The following is a 20,547-nucleotide window of genomic DNA, read 5'->3' as shown; positions in this document are numbered from 1 at the left end:
TAGTTTTAAATGGATGTTTGATTATGCTTTATTTTGGTCTTAGCCATTTCTCATTTGACTTAAAAGTTATTTGGTCTCTCAAGTATTTGAATCATTAGTGTATTATTATTATATGGGGTTTTTCTCTTTTACCATAGAGGGGCTTTCTAGATGTCCTCCCTGTGCCTGTTAATTTTGGAGTCTGTTCTTGGTGAGAATTAGCCAAACAGAATGTGTTTTCTCTGAGTCTTAAAAAATGACATTGATAACTGAAAGCATCCTACATCCTCCTTTTTTTCTCACTGCATCATACTGTCAGATGGTTATCCTCCTGTGAGAAGCAGATCCCTTCAGATGTGTCAGCTTGTTTTGCTCTCAAATGGCAAGCTCACAGTATGTAGCTGCAATTCTCATTTGCCCCAAGTGCATTACTTTTTCATGGTTATTGCACATCATCTCCTTTCTACTTTTCCAGACCCCAAATTTATGTAGTTTTGCTTGTATGATGCTCCTTTCCTCTGAAATGAAAAACTGCTTGTCAAAGATGCTATCTTGAGCACATTGCAAAGATCAGCAGCTTGGGAGACAGTGCCTGGGAGCTGATGTTCAGGAAGACTTCACTCTCCTGAGGCAAACTGCAGAATTTACACTCACATTCATTTGCAAAAACCATGTGGCTGTTGAATTCTTCTGGAGGTTTAATACCATGCTCAAGGTTTGAAAAAGTTATTAGTCATGCTGTACTGTTAAGAGCAGAATGGTGGATTATTATTATTCAGGCCTTGGACTACAATTTGCATGAAGAGTGGAGCCAGTGTTTGTTCTTGAGCTGTCTTATTGCAGTGTATGGTTCTGAATGTATGTGCATCTAACACTGAGCAAATGCTCTTTACTTGCAGGGAAGTGGTTCAGGCCAATTGTGTCCGCTGGAAGAAAAAGTTCTTCTTCATGTGTAAGATCAGTGCCAGTGCCACAACAGGGATTCTGGATACCTGCACTTGCAGGGTGTCTGTAAGGAAGGTAAGCAGCTTTTTTCCCCTTCCTCTCCTCTTTCCTTGCTCATTCTTCATTTTGTTTCAATTTTGTTTCATAAAGCAAACTTTAGCTGCAATTACATCAGGTATTCCTTCAGTCAAAATTTTGTAGTAATCTTATTACTTAATTTAATTTGACTAATTTTTGGGGGGTTTATGTTTTTATTGAAAACCCTTTGTCCAGTAGGGCAGCAAAGGAATTTCTCTTCAGTGTTCATAAAGCTCTTGATTGATAATTCCTGCAAGCAGCAGTAAGCTTAGAAGCCTTGAACTGTTCTAAGTACCAGAATTTTGCATGCAGCATGTCCCAGCTTTGGGGCCAGACCTTGCCATTCCTCTCTCCAAGACAAGAGTGTCTTCCTGGCCTGCTCCAAAGGCATTATGAATATTAAGGTGTAAATGACAACAGCATAGTCTAGCAAATGTGTGGGGAGATATTTTAAAATAAAGATTGATACCTGCTTTTCTAAAAAAAACCAAAGAAAAATCCTGAGTCAGTATATTTAATGGCTTAATGGTATATCTTTTTCCTTTTTTTTCCCCAGGAATTAAAAGGAGGAAAGGCATATGCAAAGGTAAATTGAGATGTAACTAATTTTGCCTACAGATAAGCTTTTCTTTCTTGTCATTTTATGCCCTTTTAAAATAATTCTAGAATAGTACTTAATACCCATGACTTCATAATATGCAGTGACACAATGCTGATGGAACTTTCAATTAGAGTGTTTAATAAATACATAACAATGCTATTCCATGAAAACTTTTTTTCTTTTGGGCTGGTATATGGAAAGGGTTATTAAAATTAAACTTCTACATTAAAAAATAAAAAAACTCTCCTCATTATTTTTTTCTCTTGGCACTTGAAATTTTTAACTGAAAATAGAACTATGCTGAATTTTACACTCTGGATTTGTTTTCTGCTTTTTCCCTTTAACGGGCAACCTCATACATATTTGAAAGAAACTGCTATTGAGTGGTACTCAGTGTGTAATTAGCAAGTACCTTCATTTAGCCAGCTGCTTACTACTAATTATCATTTTCTCTTAACAGCTAGGATTTGCAGATCTAAATCTAGCAGAGTTTGCTGGATCGGGAAATACCACTCGTCGCTGTTTACTGGAAGGTTATGATACCAAAAATACAAGACAAGACAACTCCATTCTCAAAGTAATTTCTTTCCTTTATCATACTTAGAGCAATAAAGCAGAGAACAAGTGCTATTATTAAGCACTTAATGAAATTTAAAACTTATTTGCTGAACATCTTTCTGGAAGGAAAGCTATTTGAAGTAAAACCAAAAGTGTTGTTTAGAGACAATCATTAAAATCTACGCAGTCAAAAATAGAGTTTGTCCTATCTTTGAAATGGAGCTGGATAGCTGTAAAAGAAAAGCTTTTAAAAGGTGTTCCTAGTCTAAGAAGAGCTGAAAAATAAACAACTTAATATATGGTGTCTTCAAGACTGGGCAACCTTCTGTGCATCTTTCTGAGAGTGAATCTATTAATTGGCTTATTTATGCACAAGTCACCTTCAATATCTCCATGACTCCTGGGATTTTCCTGTTATCTATTTGATAGTAATAATGGTAACAGTTGGGGAGAATTCTTGCAAGACATCCACTCTGACATTCTCTTCCCTTAATCCAGGGACTTAAAAAAACTGAAAAGGCTCCATAACCCTGAAAATAATTCTGTTGAGATTGTCAGGTAATTTTAAAAAACAAATACTATTTCTAATGAGACACGGGGGTTAATTTTCCACAGTATATACACAGTCTATGTATGGACCTTCTGATCTGACAGTCACAGACTGTCCAGAACACTTGTAATTAATTGATGGCTTTGACCTGCCTAACAAGCCTTCAATGCACTGTGTCCTATGCCTTTTTTACCCTGTGTGTTTTTGCTGTCTTTGATGTTAGCACAACCTGTCCTGAGAGGCAACAGTTTGCTAAACACCCTCAGCAAAGAACATACTTCAGCACCCACTGGTCTAAACAATGTTCTGTTTGCTCATTCTGGTTTTAGGTTTCTTGGCTCTGTTTTTTCCCTTGAAGCCATCTTAATTGTTAATAATTCTAAGATTCTCCTTGATATATGTGTTTTTTTCAAAATTTGTATGTGTACCTCTATTACCTTAAATGGTATTTTGTGTTGTTTGTATGCCTAAGAAAAAAGATGTTGGTTTTTGCCTGTATTTATTTGCATGTGTGATGATAGTACTTTATTTCCTTAAATATAACATTTGTGGTAAATTTAACTTACTTACATGACCATGTATGTGTCACAGAGACAATTTTTTTCTTATTGTGGATTTTGTTTTCTTAATGTGTAGGTTTTGATCAACATGCAGCTGATGTCTGGAGACCCGTGCTTTAAAACGTAAGTTTGTAAATAAATCTCTGTGGGATGGTGTTTTGATCATACATTCCATGTTGAGAATTACACTTCTAATTTGTGTTTTTTCATCTCTCCAATCTGTTATTAATATAACAGTATTTTTTAAAAAAGCAAAAAATGAAATGGTGGCTGAATAATGACTAACATGGTAAAATTTCCAGTAGAAGTGTCATAGTTCTTGCTGTTAGGTTCTTGGTATTAAGCACAAAATACACACCTGTACATCTCTAATGTAAAAAGAAAAACCAAAAAACAACAACAAAACAAACCATTTGTGGGAAATTGTTCCTGCAGTAACCTTATATAAATAGACTTGGTATGGGGTGATCTGACTAATACTTGTGTCTGGAAAATGTGCTACTATACCTTTTATTCACAAGTTTCAGACAATTTTGAAATATGCATTTGCAAAAAACCCCCAACAAACAACAGAAGTGTGATATGACAGTACAAGAGAAAGCACTTACAGATATTTATTTAGCAAAGACATTATGCAGCTTAGTAAAAGATGCAAGAGGTAACATCTGAAGGGCAGGAAGCCAGGATCCTTTGGCTTCATTGTCCTTAAACTGTACTTAAGGAAGTGTAATAGTTGTACTGTGATTTTGTACCTGTCTGGCTTAGGTAATTCACCACAGAACTCTTCAATGTCCCCTTGTACCACTAAATGTCCTTTCTTTTATCTTCTACTAACATTTAATAAGAAGAACAGAACCGTGATCATTGTTGAATCTCATCTTGTGCTTACTGAATAAATAGCAAGAGGGTATTACCTGAATTCGTCCAATTGAGCAAAACTTTTCCATATCCCTCATTACTTAGCACCTCTTTTATTTCACAACAACTTCAGTAGATTTCCTTTAGAGTCAGACCTACTAACAAATACATCACTGGAACTGATAAACAATTCCTCAAAGGCAACCAGTCTTAGATACCAATAAAGCAACATATTTGTTTTTTACTGCCTAGTACTAAAGGAGTTGAAATTAGTACCTTAATAGCTTTCTGGATTCCTAGGAAAAAGTCTCTTACTCAAATTATTCAGACTTGGCATTTTCTTTCAAACTGGTGATATAACCATTTCCTGGAACATAAACTTTCAACACAAACAGAACAAAAAATTTATCTAATCCAGATGTCCTTTGTAGAAGGAAAAATACATCTTAAAACAGTTTCACAATCTGGCATCAACTACATATTTAATGAAAAAGCCTAGAAGCCTTGGTGTTTGATATGGTTTGACATCCCTGAAACAATTCAGTTCTTGCTTTCAAAAGTATGTTTTGCAGTTAAGTCACACAGGCACTGTATTTCTGGAAGTGCTTTTTTCTTTCTCTCTTTACTTTCAAACATAACCTAAGAGGGTTACTTTACATGAAGACAGTGATTCATTTATTGACTATGTCAAATCTAAAAATGTCAACAAATACCCATTTGTATGCAGACCAACAGACTGTTCCCAAAGTAGAAAATAAAGCATTAAAAAAACATGTAGGTAACATCTTGAAATGTATTTAGGTTGTATTTGCTTGCAAGAGATGGCTTGTACTTTGTAATTTTCTAATTAGTTTCTTCTGCACTACCAAAACACAAACTAAGAGGTTTATTAATTTAATAAGATCTCACTTTGGATCTTTGTATTAACTCAAACAAGCACCTGAGCTTTATCAAAAGTTTTTAATATTGAATTAAAATTTAAACTATATCATACATGATGCTTTTTTGATATTGTAGAAGGTAAAATTTAGAGGGCAATACATGGAGATTAGGAGTTGGGAGAGTTATCAGCCCAGAATCATTTCCTGCCCTATGACAGGGATGAAACAAAGCCAGGAGTGTGTCACAGCACAGAAGCCACCTTGGCCAACTAGTGTACACACTGGGGTTTTTAACTTATCACCTTTTCATGTATGCCTTCAAGTACTGAATTACATATCTTCTTAGCATGTAAACTGTCCTGTGATTCATACACTTTAAAAAAAAATAAGAGACAACTTCAAATTAAAGACATACCATTCTAGCATTAATGATAAAAGGAAAAGCCTTTCCCAGGATCCCCAGAGGCCTGAGCAGATTGATTCTGCAATGTGTCCTTAAGCTCAACAGCAAAAGCTTCTTTTTTTCCCTCTTCCTTAACAAGGGACTAGGCAGAATGTTTCCAAAAAAGAATTGTAGGTCTGTTAACTGGATGCACAGTATAAATTATGCCAACATATTTGAAAGGAAAACTGTACTGATAATTTTGGAGGGATTACAACAGAAGTACAGCAAATCTTAACCACCTTTTTCTTACAGGCCTCCTTCCACAGCAACTTCTATAGCAATTGCTGGAGAATCAGAGTCTTTGCATGAAGACAGGAAAGGTGGAGAAAACTTAAAAGTAGCACATCTGGGTATAGCAGGTATAGAAAATGCTCTTAATTTTTCAGTGCTTTTATAACTGGCTTCATAGTTTCAAGATGTTCAAAATACTTCAGATCTGAATGGAATGCTGACAGTTGGCCTGCAAAGGAACCTTCTTGCTTGGCTTGTGGGTTTCTGCTTCAAATACAGCTGAAGTTTTTTTAAGCAGGTTAGCTTTTCAAGACAGAAAACATCTGGCACCATGTTCTACTATGATACTGGAGAAAGAAGGGTCATCTCTTCAATATTGACACTAGACAAATCTACCACTACATTTCATACAAATCTGTCTAACCCAGTGGTACTGTTTTGCTCAGATATATATTATGATTTTTATTTTTTAAAGCATGTATATTCATTATCATGGGATTTTTGCAGCACTTGAATCTTCAAAAGTTTTGTAGAAAATCAGTGTTGAGTCTCTAATCCCTCTGGGAAATGGGACTTTTGAATTTAATCAAGATTGCAGGCAAAGTAGCAATCAAGTTTGCTTTAGGAACACTGTCTGACTTGCCCATGTTGCAGGTGTCTCATCAAAGAGTGCCTCAGTCCCAGATGAACTTGGTGCATGTGGACATTCCAGAACATCAAGCTATGCAAGTCAGCAATCAAAACTGTCAGGTAGTTGTTCACAATTTTGTTATCAGTTGTTGGGGATTACTTTTCTTTCCAGGCTTAGACAGTAGAAAATAAGTTTACTTTACCTTTTCAAAAGGGTTTGGGTTGAAAGCTTTTTCCTAGGAGTTTCAGGTGTGGCAAGGGTAACATTTTTCCCTCTTAAAATTTACTGGGTTCACTGGATTATCTCTTCAGAAGCAAGACAATTTTTTGCCTTTGTTCCCTCCAATTAACATATCTGAATAAGATTTTTACATCTTCCATGAATAAAAAAATCTAAAAGCTGAAGGGGATATTTGTCATTCTAATTGTTCTGATATAAACAGGAGTTCCTTAGAACAAAAAGAAAATGGCAGGTGCTAGGATACAAAACCCCAAGTCAGTTATCTAGTTGATGTATGCACATACATTCTTAGGGCTTTTGAAAGTCTTTTTATAAGAAGACAAAACACAAATTCTACTTTCAGGATGAACCTGGCCTGTCAAGAACATACCTAACCCATCTCTCCTGCATTTTCCCAACAGGATACAGCACATGTCACTCTAGATCATCTAGTCTGTCTGAACTCTGCCACAGGAGAAACACCTCAGTGGGGAGCACCTCAGTAGGAAGTACCTCAACAGGAACTGGAAGTATTCTAGAGGCATGTGAGGAGACTGAGCCAAAAGTAACTGAAGCTGATACTGATACATCCACTGAAGATGCACCACCAGAAAAACAGTGCAGGTGCACTTAATTTGAAAGCCCTATCTAGCAAAAGTAAATTCCTTTATCATGTCTAAGAGCTCTAAATATATATTTTTTTTGCAGACATCCTGTAAAGCAAGACTCTGTGGAGTCACAGCTGAAGAGGGTTGATGCTACCAGAGTTGATGCTGATGATATAGTTGAAAAAATACTCCAGAGTCAAGACTTCAGTTTAGACTCAAGTGCAGAAGGTATGGAGATAAATAAGAAAGCTTAGGAAAATTGATGTACATTACAGATCTTAGGAAAACCCACTCTCTTCACAGTCCCTGTTGTTTGTATTCATAAGGACTGTGCTACATTTTTTACTTCATTTTATCTACCAGAAATTGAAAATACCTGTATGTGATTCAGGGAGGGTTCCCAGATCACTACTTTAAGCCTAAAAAAGCAAGTGCAAATCTATGACAAAGGTACTTCAACCTACACCATGTAGGAGTTGGTTCTTCATGACCTGAAGTACTTCCATCTGAAAGTTTCAGCTACAAAACTGGGAGATTTAAAATTATGTAGATTTAGTTAGGGCAACATTAAAGAAAGCTAACATATTTTAATTCATTTGCCTTTTAGAAGAAGGTTTAAGATTATTTGTGGGCCCTGGTGGAAGCACTTCTTTTGGAAGCCACCATCTACCTAACAGGTATGTAGCCTGAACAACTAATCCTTAGGCAATACTAAATAAAAATGTATCTTACACAGCAATTAATCAGCAATTGTCCTTTGCATCTTTCTATTCTGTATCATTTAAAAGCACCAAAAGAGCTAGATTGTCAGTTTTTAAAAGAGGACACATAGATTAGTTCCAGAACAGAACTGATGTGTCAGCCATAAGAATTGTAACTTTCAGAGTTTCTGAAGAGTCTCAGTTCTGAGGTTCTCTGATGTGAGTTTCAGTATGGACAAAGGAAACAGACACCAGTTTCAAATGGGAGCTCTACAGCTTTATTATGTTACACTGAAGTGGGGAGAAAATTTTAAGTGGTTTACACATCTGTCTTTACAGTATCAAACTGTTACATCTTCCTGTTAACAATGCTAATTTTCTTCAGTTTATTTTTTCTCACAAATCCTGTTTCCATTTGTTACATTATTTGTTTCAATGGTTTGTTCACCTTTCAACTATTTGCAGCCCTAAACTCTTTCTTCTGATAATCTGCTTCAGATTATCTTGTTTAGATCCAGGGACCTTTTTTTCTTCACTAAACCTTCTTCAAATAGCCTGATATATGACTTGACCTGAATATGTTAATCTTCAGATGAGAAAGCAGGAAAGCCAGGCAAGAATATGCTCTTACACTGTGTTTCTGCAGTCCAATGCAACTCAACATTTTTAGCTGAAGAGATCAGAATAGCCTCAGTATTTCAGCAATTACTATGAATCTAGGTATAAAGGCAGTTGATAATATACTGAAAGTCATAAAATAATTGCATTTTAAATGTGCATGTAATATTAATGGTTAAAAGGTGATTCCTTGGCTCATCTGCTAACTGGGCACACCAGTATCTGTTTTAAGACCACATGAATGGGTACAGAACACACTCCTGTAGCACACAGAGATCTGTGCTAAGGCAGCTGCCAGAACAGTCCAGCCACAATACTGTACTAAGGCAGAGCTTGCCCTATTAATATTTTACATACTACTGCAATTTGCTGTGGAAAACCACTCACTATGGACTGTCATGTGGTAGGTGAAGGAGTTTTGTTTACAATTCAACGTGAACAAAAGACTGAAGAAGTTTTTCTTATATCTTAATGTAAGATTACAATCTGTTTCTGGGTTTTTTAGACACACTGATCTGTTAATGTATAAATGTATATAAAGAGTATTAGCTGCTTAGGATGTAGCTGTGGGCATGGGTACCTTAAATGTGATTTTTATGAAATTCTAATGAAGTCCAACAGTAACTTCTTATTTAGTAACATTACTTTGTGTTCATTTTGACTGTAGTACAACAAAATCTCTTTAGTGCATTAAAGTGTAGGTGACTCCATGACATGGTATTAATGATGAATGTTTTCTACCCTTCACTTTTAGCTGGTTTGGTACTTGCTGTTTGGTTGGAAAGGTTTTGTTGGGGTTTTTTTTTTTTGGGGTGGGGGGGGAGGGCTGTTGGTTGGGTTGTTTAAACAATATGTGATACTTGCTATTTAGCTTCCACTTAAATTGACATTGAACTAACTTTTTTCAAATTTTCAGAGTAGGATCTGGAGCATATGAGCAGGTGGTGATAAAACGCTAAACTGGAATGTCAAATGAGGAAACCTTGGAGTTCTAATATTGACACTTCTGGTATTGTTTGCTCTGTTGCAAGAGCTGAAAAAGACAAAATGAACTCAATGTGATCTTTTTCTGAAAAGCAGAATGCTTCTTGCTCACAGAGCATCATCTTCTGTGGTATGAAGGCAATGTTCAGCTATGTGGACCTTGTGAGAGCACTTGGACCATTTTTGTAAGTTCTGATATTAGTGGAATTACCTAATTTCTGTGAAACATCTGTGGAAGCATGTCCCATATCAATATTTTATATAATGAGATCACTTGTGGTGATGGACTTTATTCATAATGCTGTTTCTAAAGAAACTTTTGAAAGCTGGTCTTACAAGAACCTGAAGAAAGTAATTACTGAATTTGAGACTACATGCCATTTTAGTTTTACAGAAGCTAATAACTCCTATCAAATTTTTATCAGGTCAAAGTTACGGCCTCCAAAAAACAGGCCAGCTATGTTTTAACATAACCAAAACCTTCTCTTAAGAGTACTGAGCACAATTCATTGTAAGGTTCAACAGAAGAAGTGACCATCACCTACATTTAAAACAAACCTCCAAAACAAAATAAATCTAGACCTAAGATCTAAGCCAGCCACTAGTCAGTTGTGTTGACTGTAAATTAAGGCTACAGGTTTAAATGCATCAGATGTGACGTTTTTTTTTATTTTGTTCAAGTGATGAAAAAAGTGGGATTCCACACCAAAACACTAAGGCACAGTAGTGTTTTATCAAGAAAGCTGCCTTGATAGTTAAATCTGGAGTTCAGCAACTGCTCCCACAGAAACTCACTTTGATAATGCATGAACATTGACATGCAATAGGATGGTACTGTTTACAAACCTAGTCAGTAGTTTACTACCACTTAATTTTTTAAATTGTAGTTTAATCTTTCACAGTCTGTGCTTTGCTTGTGTTTTAAATGTGCCTTGCAGGATTGGGGGTGTACAGGGAGATGAAACCATTATTAAGGAATTTAAGCTTTAAAACTAGGTAGACATTTATACTATTAGTAATATAACTTGTTAAGAGAAGCACTTTATTGTAGACATACTCTGCACACAAATCTTAGTGTGCAACTTTGTTGAACACTTCTTTTTTTGCTATCTGTCCACTGTTACATTAGGTCAATGTACTGTATTTCAATTTGCACAAGTAGTGATTTGCCTGACAGGCAAGAAAGAGCTCTTTAAATTTTCATTGAGAATATGAAAGAATCAATTTTTAAAGGGATGTGTTGGGTAACAAATAGATGTAATTAATTGTAAACTGAAAATTACTTTTTTTTTCTCCTGCATTTAGTGGTACTGTTAGGCCTGGAATAAGTAAAAGTAGTTTGGCCACTTTTGAAAGCTCAGAATGCTTCAAATTTTGCTCAGTGATGTTGGACATCTTTTTAACTGATGTAAAAGTGGCCATATTTAATAGGTTAAATTAGGAAAAGCAGACTTTTCCCCCCAGAAATCCATAGTATAGTTATTAAATCTTTATTTGTATTTTTAAGAAAATGTCAGCTTTCAAAGTTAGAATACTGTTATTGAATATGATGAATATGAGCTATTTCTCAGTTTTGGTACTTGCATACTTTTATTTCTACTGTTAATTATAATAGCTTTAGAGTGACAAATTAGGTAAAAGAATTAATACAAAGATTCTATTTTAGCTGCACTTAAAATAAGTGTGGTATTAACAGTTTCTGTTCTCCACAGGAATTTTAAACAGAAACTACTTAACTGCTGGTATACAACTCTCTCTCAGAACATTGTAGTCGTTCCTATTATATAATAATTCATACAAAAAAATCCCATTGCAAGCAAAAGATGCCAGAAATTTGAATACATTCTTTCCTTTCAGTACTCCTTGATGCTGCTATACTAGTTGACAAATCTATTAAAACTAGTAGTAGTTAAATGGTAGTTTTACTTACATTTACTAGGAAAACTACATGTAGTTTGAGGAAAAGAGACTTTTAAAAAACACTGTACAGCTACTTATGTAATTCTCAAGGGAATTTCCATGGCCCATTCCATTTTATGTTAAACAACCAGCTAATGGTCATAGATTAGATAATTTGTTTACTAGATTAGATAATTTGTTTACTAGAAACAGTATTTTCTTGCCTTGGCAGATCTTTTAAATGATAGGGAAGTTGACATAGAAATCCAGCTTTTCATAAAACTGTATCTTAGTAATTTATTCTTCTTTCTTGACTTACAACTCTTCATGAAGTGATAATCTAATTGTGCATTATGTAAGTGAAACATAACCTTCACATTTAGGTGCTGTATTTTTGTTTTTGTAAACTGTGTTATATCAATACTAGAGACTTCCATGTTGTAAACTGTTTGGGATGTATGGGTGGATTATGTGTTTTTTAAACTGTATTTAAATACAAATCTCTCAGACATTCAATAAACTCACATCTTCAGCTTGAAAGCTGTTCCTAAACAATTGTCTCTTCTTTTTTAATGCAAAAATTACAAACTTAACTGGAAGTTTGAGTCCATTTCAGTTTCTCTTCCAGTTAAGGATTGCTTTTTAAAATGCTTTGCTTTTTTCTGCTTTTGTGTTATCACAAAGTGGCATCTGTATTATCAGGAAAATGTTATTTAGATACCATTCTTCCAATCTAGAAGGAAAATCTTTAATCCAGAACACTGATCAGAAGTATTCTGTTCAACTATTCTGACCATAACCAAACAATAGATAACCACAATACTTCCCTTATATTCAGGATACTTCACTCTTTTCTTGATGTTGGATGGGATTTTTGGTTGTGTTGTGGGCTTTTGTTCTTGTTAAATTTTTTCCATCTACTCTATTTGGATTTATAGTTTTGAACAACAACTGCACATGAAAACACAAAGTTTTCAGGCCCACTTTAGACACAGGTTAGCACTCACAATTACTGCAGTTCTTTAATTTTTAAAATTTTTTTCAAGAACAGAACAAAGATGCCAGTTTCATATTTCAATTCAGTTGAAACAACATTTGGTTTTCATTGAGGCCGAGTATGTAGTCATCTTAAAAAAGACATCTACAAATTTTATAGAAATTGAGAAAAAACTTGCCCTAAACTTATGTCTGATTCACATTATTCAGCACAACACAGCAGAAGGTAAAACTATCCTTGAAGCTACAAAAGACTACCAGAAATAACCTAGTAATGATAGCTATAATAAAGCAATAGAAAGCAAATAGAAATACCTAATTTTCTTCTTGGGAACTAATTCTTTTCTTTTAGCCCCTGATACTCTACTTGAAACCCCTATGAGTTACTGTTACCTTTGTCAGAAGCACTCACCTTGAATCAATGAGAGGTGCTGGCAAATAAATACCACTGATGGAAGGTTAAAAAAGATTTTGTGTCAGCATACAGAACATACCATTTGACAGCTTCTAAAAAAACCCACTTTAATTATTTCAACTGAACTTTGTGTGAGAAATCTGTGATCTAATCCTCTTCATTTTCATGTTCAATATTGAACATCACAGCAGAACCATCACTGCTCAGTGTGACCTTGCCAGCAATAAGTTTGCATAACTTCTCAAAGGTACCACAAAGTCTTTTCACTTTGGGACAAGAAAAGATTGTTGTGAGAGGTATGTAAACCTCATTTCCACTGACAAATGGTTCCATGTTTTTTTCAATAACCAGTTTCCCAAGATAGTCAGAAAAATAGTCCATTGATGGTTGGGATTTGGGTTTTCTCTCAGGATCATCACTGTACTCCTCACGTTTTGACATAAAACGGTGCTTAATGATTTCAGCTGTGAAAATAACTTCTCTAATTACTGCTTTCTGCAAGTACTTCTCATCTTTAAGACTTGGGTACACTGCTTTGAAGACCTTTACAATATACAAGAATACATAAAATGTTTATCACTATCACAAGCTCAGATTTTAACATTTGCTGTCCAAAAAAGCTCCTAAAATGTGAATATTATTTTTTATTCAATCCTGTTTTGCTTATTAAACTGTTTTAGGTAACAAAAACTAGGCAATATCAGCTGGTTTTCTGTATTACAACTACACTGGCAGTTAAATGAACTTAAACACCCCAGAACCCAACAGGCTATACCTGCAAGCTACACTTGTAGATCAGGCAAGGTAAAACTCTGCAATTCTTTACCTCTTTTTAATAATACTCTTACTTCTCATATGATGGGGTACTGGGTACAGATCCATAATTACTGAGATTCTAAACTACTTTTGAACTGTCACCTGCAAACCAAGACTACAGCATGTCATTTATTGTTTTCAGAGTAAAACATTAAATATGCTCTCACAGCTGTAGGGAATGCTACAAATAAATTGTGACATCAAAGTCTGTGAACTTGTAGTGTGTTCTGCACTGAGCTATATTCCAAGGCAATAAAGGAAACTAAGCAGGCAATCTCATTCCCACCAGGTTACTAGGAAGTGCTTATACCAATACACTACCAATGAAGTTCCACTGTTTACAATTACTTCTTACTTCCCAAGTACATCTTGAAATGTTGAATTATTCCTATAAATCAGTTACCTAGTAAAAAGTAATTTGGCAAGAAACACACAACATTAACACTCTTGTTTAATCTTAAATCATACCCATGTCAAAACTCTGTCCAAAATGACCCTGTAATGGGAGCTAATGAAAGCAATTTCTAGTGTATGTCCATCACCTAGATGTATTTCCAAGTTTGGTGAGCATTTTTCATGATTCTGCTAATGGCAGTAGATGATAGGTGACATTTCCATGCATAGAAATTTCCAATACAGAATTTATAAATGTTTTTATAAATTGGAAAGCATAAAAGATAAAGCCATAACACCACTGTATGTTTCAGTTTGGGTCACAAGTAATTTGAAGATACTTATCTATTTTTACATAAATAACTGAAATATTAAAGTATTTTCACTGAAACAAATAATTTAAGGCCTTATAAAAATGAATAAAACCCCAACAGTGCATTTATTTTTCCTTTGTTACTTCATGTCAACTCTGAAAACAGCTTGATTTATACCACATGGCACCTAATAAGGGAAGCTTTTTAAAAATTTTTATGCATCTGAAAAATCTGTGTCATTGCCAACAGCCACATAATAAATAAAATTAATGACTAGAGGAAAAATAGCAGGCAGGAAGGAAAACCAAATCATTCCAAGGATAGGAGTATCTTAAGATAAGAATTATTATCTATACTGTTATTTAGCAAATACCCTAAAAGTTTAAGGCCTTTGTACAACTGGAAACACAAAGAATGAGACTGTCTTGTTCTGATGGCAGAGCTAAGACACAACAGCAGCAGCATTTCATGGTAACAACCTCACAGGCAGTCATAGACTACAATTTATTCATACCTCTAAAGGAAGAAAGTAATACTTACTGTTTTGTAAACTGCTTCAGTGGGTTTCTCAGACTGAACAGATTTACCAGTTTGAGGATATTTTCTAAGAAACACACCTATTTGGGTACAAAACCCAATCTTCTCCATTCCTGTTGGTGGGTGCCCAACACCAGTAAATTCCACTGAGTAATCATAGCATCTAGCAGTCTCCAGAGCCCTAAGAAAGACAAATTATTCCAATTATATGAAATAGTCATCTTTCCATGCCATAAAGACCCATTCTTAAGGATAAACAGGACTCTAAGGCTGTGAAGGCTGAAGCATAATTTCTTTAACAATACTCCCATGCCTGAAGATAATCACTGTCACATCTTGTACCACAGCTACTATAGTCTGAATCATTTAATATCAGTAATTTAGCCATCCAAATATTACTGTTTCTTCTAAAATATGTGCATAGAATGCTAATACTCACAGCTGCTTAGTCACCAGCGTGGAAGTCAGCTAAAAACTGATTTTCAATAACAAAATTATTTAAGAAGAACCCATAGAAAACATAACGCACCTCTAAACCACAAGAGACCAGTTAAGAGAGAAAGTATGGCTTGCTGTAAGTATAGAAAGTTTAAAATCTACCTAATCAAGGTTACAATGGTGTACATAACATCTAAATGAAAAGTGTGAACATCTAAAATCAGCCAGTGTGAATAACAGAATGGGGCAGAGAATCAAAACTGCACTACCTACCTCCATCACTCTCCATGAAAAAGAAAAGAATTACATTAATATCTCATGTATTTTAGAGAATAATGTAATATTTTTGTTTCACAACACAAAGGCTTTCTTATGTTTACAGCCCAAAAAATCCCCACATTTCTTCAGTGAAACCAATATTTTTAATTCAAATCTATCTAAAAGCAAAATCTAAATATACTTGAAGTCACAGAAATTGTCTCTAAGGTATTCTAGGATAGCTAATTACAGGCAAGTTTTAGTATCATTATGTAGTGCAAAAATACATGCTTCCAGCTTTGCAAAACTGTTTACTCAAATCACTGGATACTTTAAAGTGTATGGCAGAAACAACATAGTTTAAGGGGCAAAATTTCTGTGATAGATATACCAAGGGTTGGCTACTGAGGTACAGCATTCTTTACTACACCATGTATTTTCTTCTACAACTGCTTGACAGTTGAATGCTGTCACAGCATTCCACTTTATTTTTATTACATTCCTGATATTAAAGGTAAGATAGATCTCGTGTAGCCCTCTGTCATGTGCATACAATTCACATTGAATCCTTCATCCTGCCATGATCCATTAAATTATTCTATGTTCAACATGCCCCATTGATGTGGTTATCTGATAAATCTGCTTGCATACTCTTACTGCTTTGATTACACACCATATATAGTAAGCACATTTCTTGGATTTTATGAAGAATTTCTATAGCAGGGTATTTATGCAAAAATATTAATTGTATGTTAATTGTAACAAAGATATATAAAAAGTAAGTAAAAGTTTTAAATCTTTTTTGCAGAGCAGTTACAGTAAAAGTCAATATAACCACCATCAGAAAATACAAAACCCATAGAATATGCTTAACTGCTCTCAACAGCAAAGAAACCACCAAATCAGGGTGTGACACTTCATTGACAGCAAACCACATAACTGAACCTTGCTGAAAATGCACTGACATTCATTTCTCACTCTGCTGGGCATTCAGAGCTGCATCATGTGCACCCAGCATATGATGTTCAGTACCTTACCAGCTTTGAAACTGTGCTTGGCTCCACTCGAATTTGTGGTCTGGATGCCTGAATAATTTCACTCCTGGAAGCAAAGTGTTAAATTCAGAATTTGGAGTGCTGATCACAACTATGCTTGGAGCCATGAAACCAAACACTACTTCAGGAAACTTCTTCAGCTCTGATTCTTCCAGGTGTTCTATTCTGAAAAGAATAAGTTGATGTCTGTATTTAAAAACACACTACTATAATCTTAACAACCAGTCAAAATAACCCCAAACCCATATCTGTAACTTGTAATTTTATGCCTACCTCTGCAATATGTGCACTGGCACCATGGCCAAGTGGCAGCACAGGGGATTTTGCCTGTGCAAATCTCCTCTTGCATTTTGTACCTTTTCATTGGTATCTTCTTCCTGCCATAATTCACTACCTGAATTGCTTAGTATAGTTAATTTAAACACAAGTTAGAAGCTACTCTTCTACTTTCTACTTTTCTAATTCTACTCCTCTGCTTGTAAGGCTTGATCAAACCTCTTTGGAGCATGGACAAAATTGCAAACTGAATTCTAATGGACTTTCAAAACCATTTTGTATTGTCCTAATACTCACAGTTCAATACATGTCACCAAGTCAAATCCAAGCATGCAAGGATCTTTATGAGCAACTGAACCATGATGCAAGGTAACAGTTAGGGATCTTTCAGATGGTTGCAAATAATCAACAGGAAGAGGAGACAACGTATGCCTACAAAAGTATTAAAAATATTATGTTAAAGGAAGGATTTTAAGACAAGATAAATAGTGCATGCAAATGATCTAGCTAAAACCCAGCATAGATACCTCATAAATCTCAAAAAGGTTAACTACTTTACATGGATATAAAAAAGAATATGCAATACAAACTCTTTTTGTAACTACCTACGATAGAACAGAAAGAGCAGAAGTTAATCCAGAAACTGTCCTTTGTGTTTACAAAAATTTCCATTATATTTCCAAGTCACTTGGAAAGCCACTTGTAAATTTTGATAATAGTTCAATTCCAGACACACAAAGTCTGGCCTAAACAAGCTTTGTGGGGTTTTGGGGAGAGTTTTAGGAAAGCATATTGCCTATTTTTTCCAAGTAAAATACACTAAGAAACCAAAGTACATGTGAAAATTTCATTCTGAAATACAACACTAGAAAAAACACACAATAAATATTAAATATAAAAGGTTATTTCATTCTTGAGAAAGAGCAAGAGTTAACATCAGCATCCAGATCCTACATATTCACTGGAATTGTATTAATTTGCTTTCAAGAAACCAACGTTCATCCATCGGACCAATGTTTCACAGATCACATAAACCTCTCATTTTACAGAGGTTCTAAACCAGCCACCACACACTGAGCTAACCTTCCTATTTCAAAATTGTAAAGCAGAACAAGTCCCCACCATGCTGACTAAAGGTTCCATGCACATTTCAAAAATATCAAAACTGATCTTTCTGATGACAATAACATACACAGATATTCCTAACACCATGCATTAGTGCCTGTACAGTGTATTTCTCAGATGTGCACATCCTGAGGGCATGAGTTAAACCCATGAAGGAGTAAGAGCAGGGAGAAGGTGTTTTTAAAATTTGCTTTACTTCTTATTATCCTACTCTGATATTGATAATAAATTCAACTAATTTCCCCAAGTCAAGTCTGTTTTGCCCATGATGGTAACTGATGAGGGATCTCTCCCTGCCCTTTAACTCATGAACATTTTGTTGTATTTTCTCTCTCTGTCCAGCCAAGGAAGGGGTGTGATAGAACAGCTTTTGGTGAGCTCCTGGTTCCAGACAGGGTTAACCCAGCACACCACTAGGTCAAGAAAAACACAAAACTCAAAACAATCAAAGAGCTTACATTTTCTCTTTCATTTTATTTGCACAGATATCTAGCCCAGCTAACACTTCAATGCAACTGCAGAATTTCAGCATCCAGAGAAGGGTGCAATCAGCACATCCTAAATCTGCCACCTGTAAATTAGATATTAAAAAATGTATAAATGCTAGATATATCTAAGTAATTTCAGAGACTTACATAAAATTAAAATTCCATCTTATCAAACTTTTTAATGATAAAGCATTTCAGAATAATAATTAAAATTTACAGCTGCAAGCAAGCAATTTGAAAATTATTTTTAAAAAATGTAGATGAAGATGCTGCAAGATTTTTTAAAAATAATTAACCTTTTGTTAGTACAGCTATAAACAAGTACATGTAGGACATCCCACTGACTCTGGAAAATGTCTTCCACATGAATAACAGTTAGTAAGGTATGATTTTAAGTATAAAAGCTACAGCAATTTTCACATTCACCACTGCTTTTCACTGGGCTGTTCTCCCTCCAAAACACTGAGAACAGGCTCAAGGGCAGCCAAGTTAGCAGCAAAGAATCTGCATAAAACAAGCTGACAGGCTCAGGCTAATGTTTTATAAATTTTAAATAATAGACAGTCTTTCCTGTAAGCTGAAGAGATAGCTGAGTATGTAAACCAACTCCCACTGTTCTTTCTCAGGCTCAGTCAAGGTTGAAGCACACTGCTGTTCCCTATGTGAAAATCCTGAGTTGTTTCTGTCCAGTTTATCTACAGTCTGTGTAAACTTGTAAAAGCAAGTTCACCCTCCTGCCCCTTCCATATCCTGTATCAGAAAATTCAAACCTTCAAAGACAGTTGCACCACTGGTGAATATTTGAAAGCAGATTACAGTGCCACAGTATCACAGACTGGATTAGATTTTTATTAGCTACTAGAAGTATGATCACATAAATAATGCAGGTGCATGCCCCTGAAAATATCAACATCAGTTTAATGGTTAAACACTGCAGACTTTTGGGGAAGGAAAGGGGGAGAACACATTAGAAGAGAGCAAACACTAGAGAGTGTTAGTTAAATATTTTAACTTCTCACAGTGAATAGTGAAACAAAAGTTCTGGTATATTGGGGGGACACAGGTGACAACACAGGTGGAAGGTTACAAAACATTAAGAAAGTGTAGATGAGTTAGCCTCACATAATTCCACACTCTCAGTGTCACTTCTCATCTGAGACCACCTATACAAACGATGAGATAAACCTGACACACTACACAAAACTAACAGTTCTGGAAAGCAAAACCTAACTATGAGGAAAGCAACTTGAACAGAATTCCACAGCATTAAATTAAACACACAATGCCCACCACTTTCAAAAATAGTCTAAGGTATTTCTCTTGTTTAAATATTCTCCTCTTCCCACCAAGTAACATTAATTTTATGCATCCCTGAAAACAACATACCACAAGGTGTCTGCTAAAGTCATTCAGTTTTAACAGCTCCTTCACTACCATTGTTTGGTAATTAGATCAACAGGTTATTTATGCATTTTGTCTTCCTGAGATGGCAAATGTCAACTTACTTTCAAGTATATAACCTAAATAAACAAAACATACCAACCTTCTTAGGTTTGTATTTCTCCACTAGATCTTTAACGAACTGGTAGCGTTGTTTGTACAAAGGAGGTTCGAATTTAACAATTTGGGTAAACTCTTCTTGCGAGTTCTTGTCCATAGTATTCTGGCAACGCCAAAATAAAAAGTTAACTCTTACTTTCTGAAGCACTTCATAACATATCCAACTACAAAGTCTGCTATTTTCAGTGGTGTTGGAGTCCCAATTAAGCGGGGGTAGACCTGATCTGAGTTCTATTCAAAGAATGACAAAAACATTGGGATTAGCACGACTAGGCTGTTGTCTCCACATGTAATTATGTAAATAGCCTTATGTATACAACTACAAATCATATACAAATCTAAAAAAAGCAAATTTCATCATCTGTCACTCTCCATCCTCGACAACGACTACAACCAAACACAAGCCTGCGCACAAAGTGATTGCTCTACGAGGTCTTTTATACATAAACAAAAATGTGTACTGGTGTATATATACGCACAAAATCCAGCTCGGTGTCCAGGCCAGTCCCTCCGCCGCCTCAGGAGCAGAT

General features: G+C 35.3%; 2 protein-coding genes across 4 annotated transcripts in view; one reads left to right on the top strand and one right to left on the bottom strand.

The window, feature by feature from the left end:
* EEIG2 (EEIG family member 2) overlaps positions 1 to 11,412 on the top strand; it is a 20,384-nt gene extending 8,972 nt beyond the window's left edge. The window contains exons 2-11 of the mRNA XM_079313814.1: positions 879 to 999; positions 1,559 to 1,588; positions 2,064 to 2,180; positions 3,348 to 3,394; positions 5,708 to 5,814; positions 6,341 to 6,436; positions 6,959 to 7,160; positions 7,245 to 7,372; positions 7,752 to 7,821; positions 9,380 to 11,412. Coding sequence (XP_079169940.1) covers positions 879 to 999; positions 1,559 to 1,588; positions 2,064 to 2,180; positions 3,348 to 3,394; positions 5,708 to 5,814; positions 6,341 to 6,436; positions 6,959 to 7,160; positions 7,245 to 7,372; positions 7,752 to 7,821; positions 9,380 to 9,422 — 961 coding nt within the window. The 3' untranslated portion in view covers positions 9,423 to 11,412. The remainder of the gene's footprint in view (positions 1 to 878; positions 1,000 to 1,558; positions 1,589 to 2,063; positions 2,181 to 3,347; positions 3,395 to 5,707; positions 5,815 to 6,340; positions 6,437 to 6,958; positions 7,161 to 7,244; positions 7,373 to 7,751; positions 7,822 to 9,379) is intronic.
* On the bottom strand, positions 10,908 to 20,547 carry HENMT1 (HEN methyltransferase 1). 3 transcript variants are annotated; one of them, XM_079313812.1, is made up of 7 exons: positions 20,497 to 20,547; positions 20,001 to 20,120; positions 18,428 to 18,540; positions 17,142 to 17,276; positions 16,551 to 16,733; positions 14,821 to 14,998; positions 10,908 to 13,300 (listed from the first exon to the last, which is right to left on the bottom strand). In XM_079313812.1, the coding sequence occupies exons 2-7, from the start codon at positions 20,112 to 20,114 to the stop codon at positions 12,905 to 12,907; spliced, it is 1,119 nt and encodes a 372-aa protein (XP_079169938.1). In that variant the 5' UTR covers positions 20,115 to 20,120; positions 20,497 to 20,547; the 3' UTR covers positions 10,908 to 12,904. The 3 variants fall into 3 exon arrangements, with proteins under 3 accessions (XP_079169938.1, XP_079169939.1, XP_079169937.1); XM_079313813.1 differs by lacking the exons at positions 20,001 to 20,120; positions 20,497 to 20,547 and adding an exon at positions 20,154 to 20,355; XM_079313811.1 differs by lacking the exon at positions 20,497 to 20,547 and having other exon boundaries at positions 20,001 to 20,124.

Source organism: Erithacus rubecula (genome assembly GCF_903797595.1).
Source record: "Erithacus rubecula genome assembly, chromosome: 10".
NCBI classification, from domain to species: domain Eukaryota; kingdom Metazoa; phylum Chordata; class Aves; order Passeriformes; family Muscicapidae; genus Erithacus; species Erithacus rubecula.
Note: the sequence above shows the minus strand (reverse complement) of the source record. Positions and strands in the feature narration are given on the sequence as shown.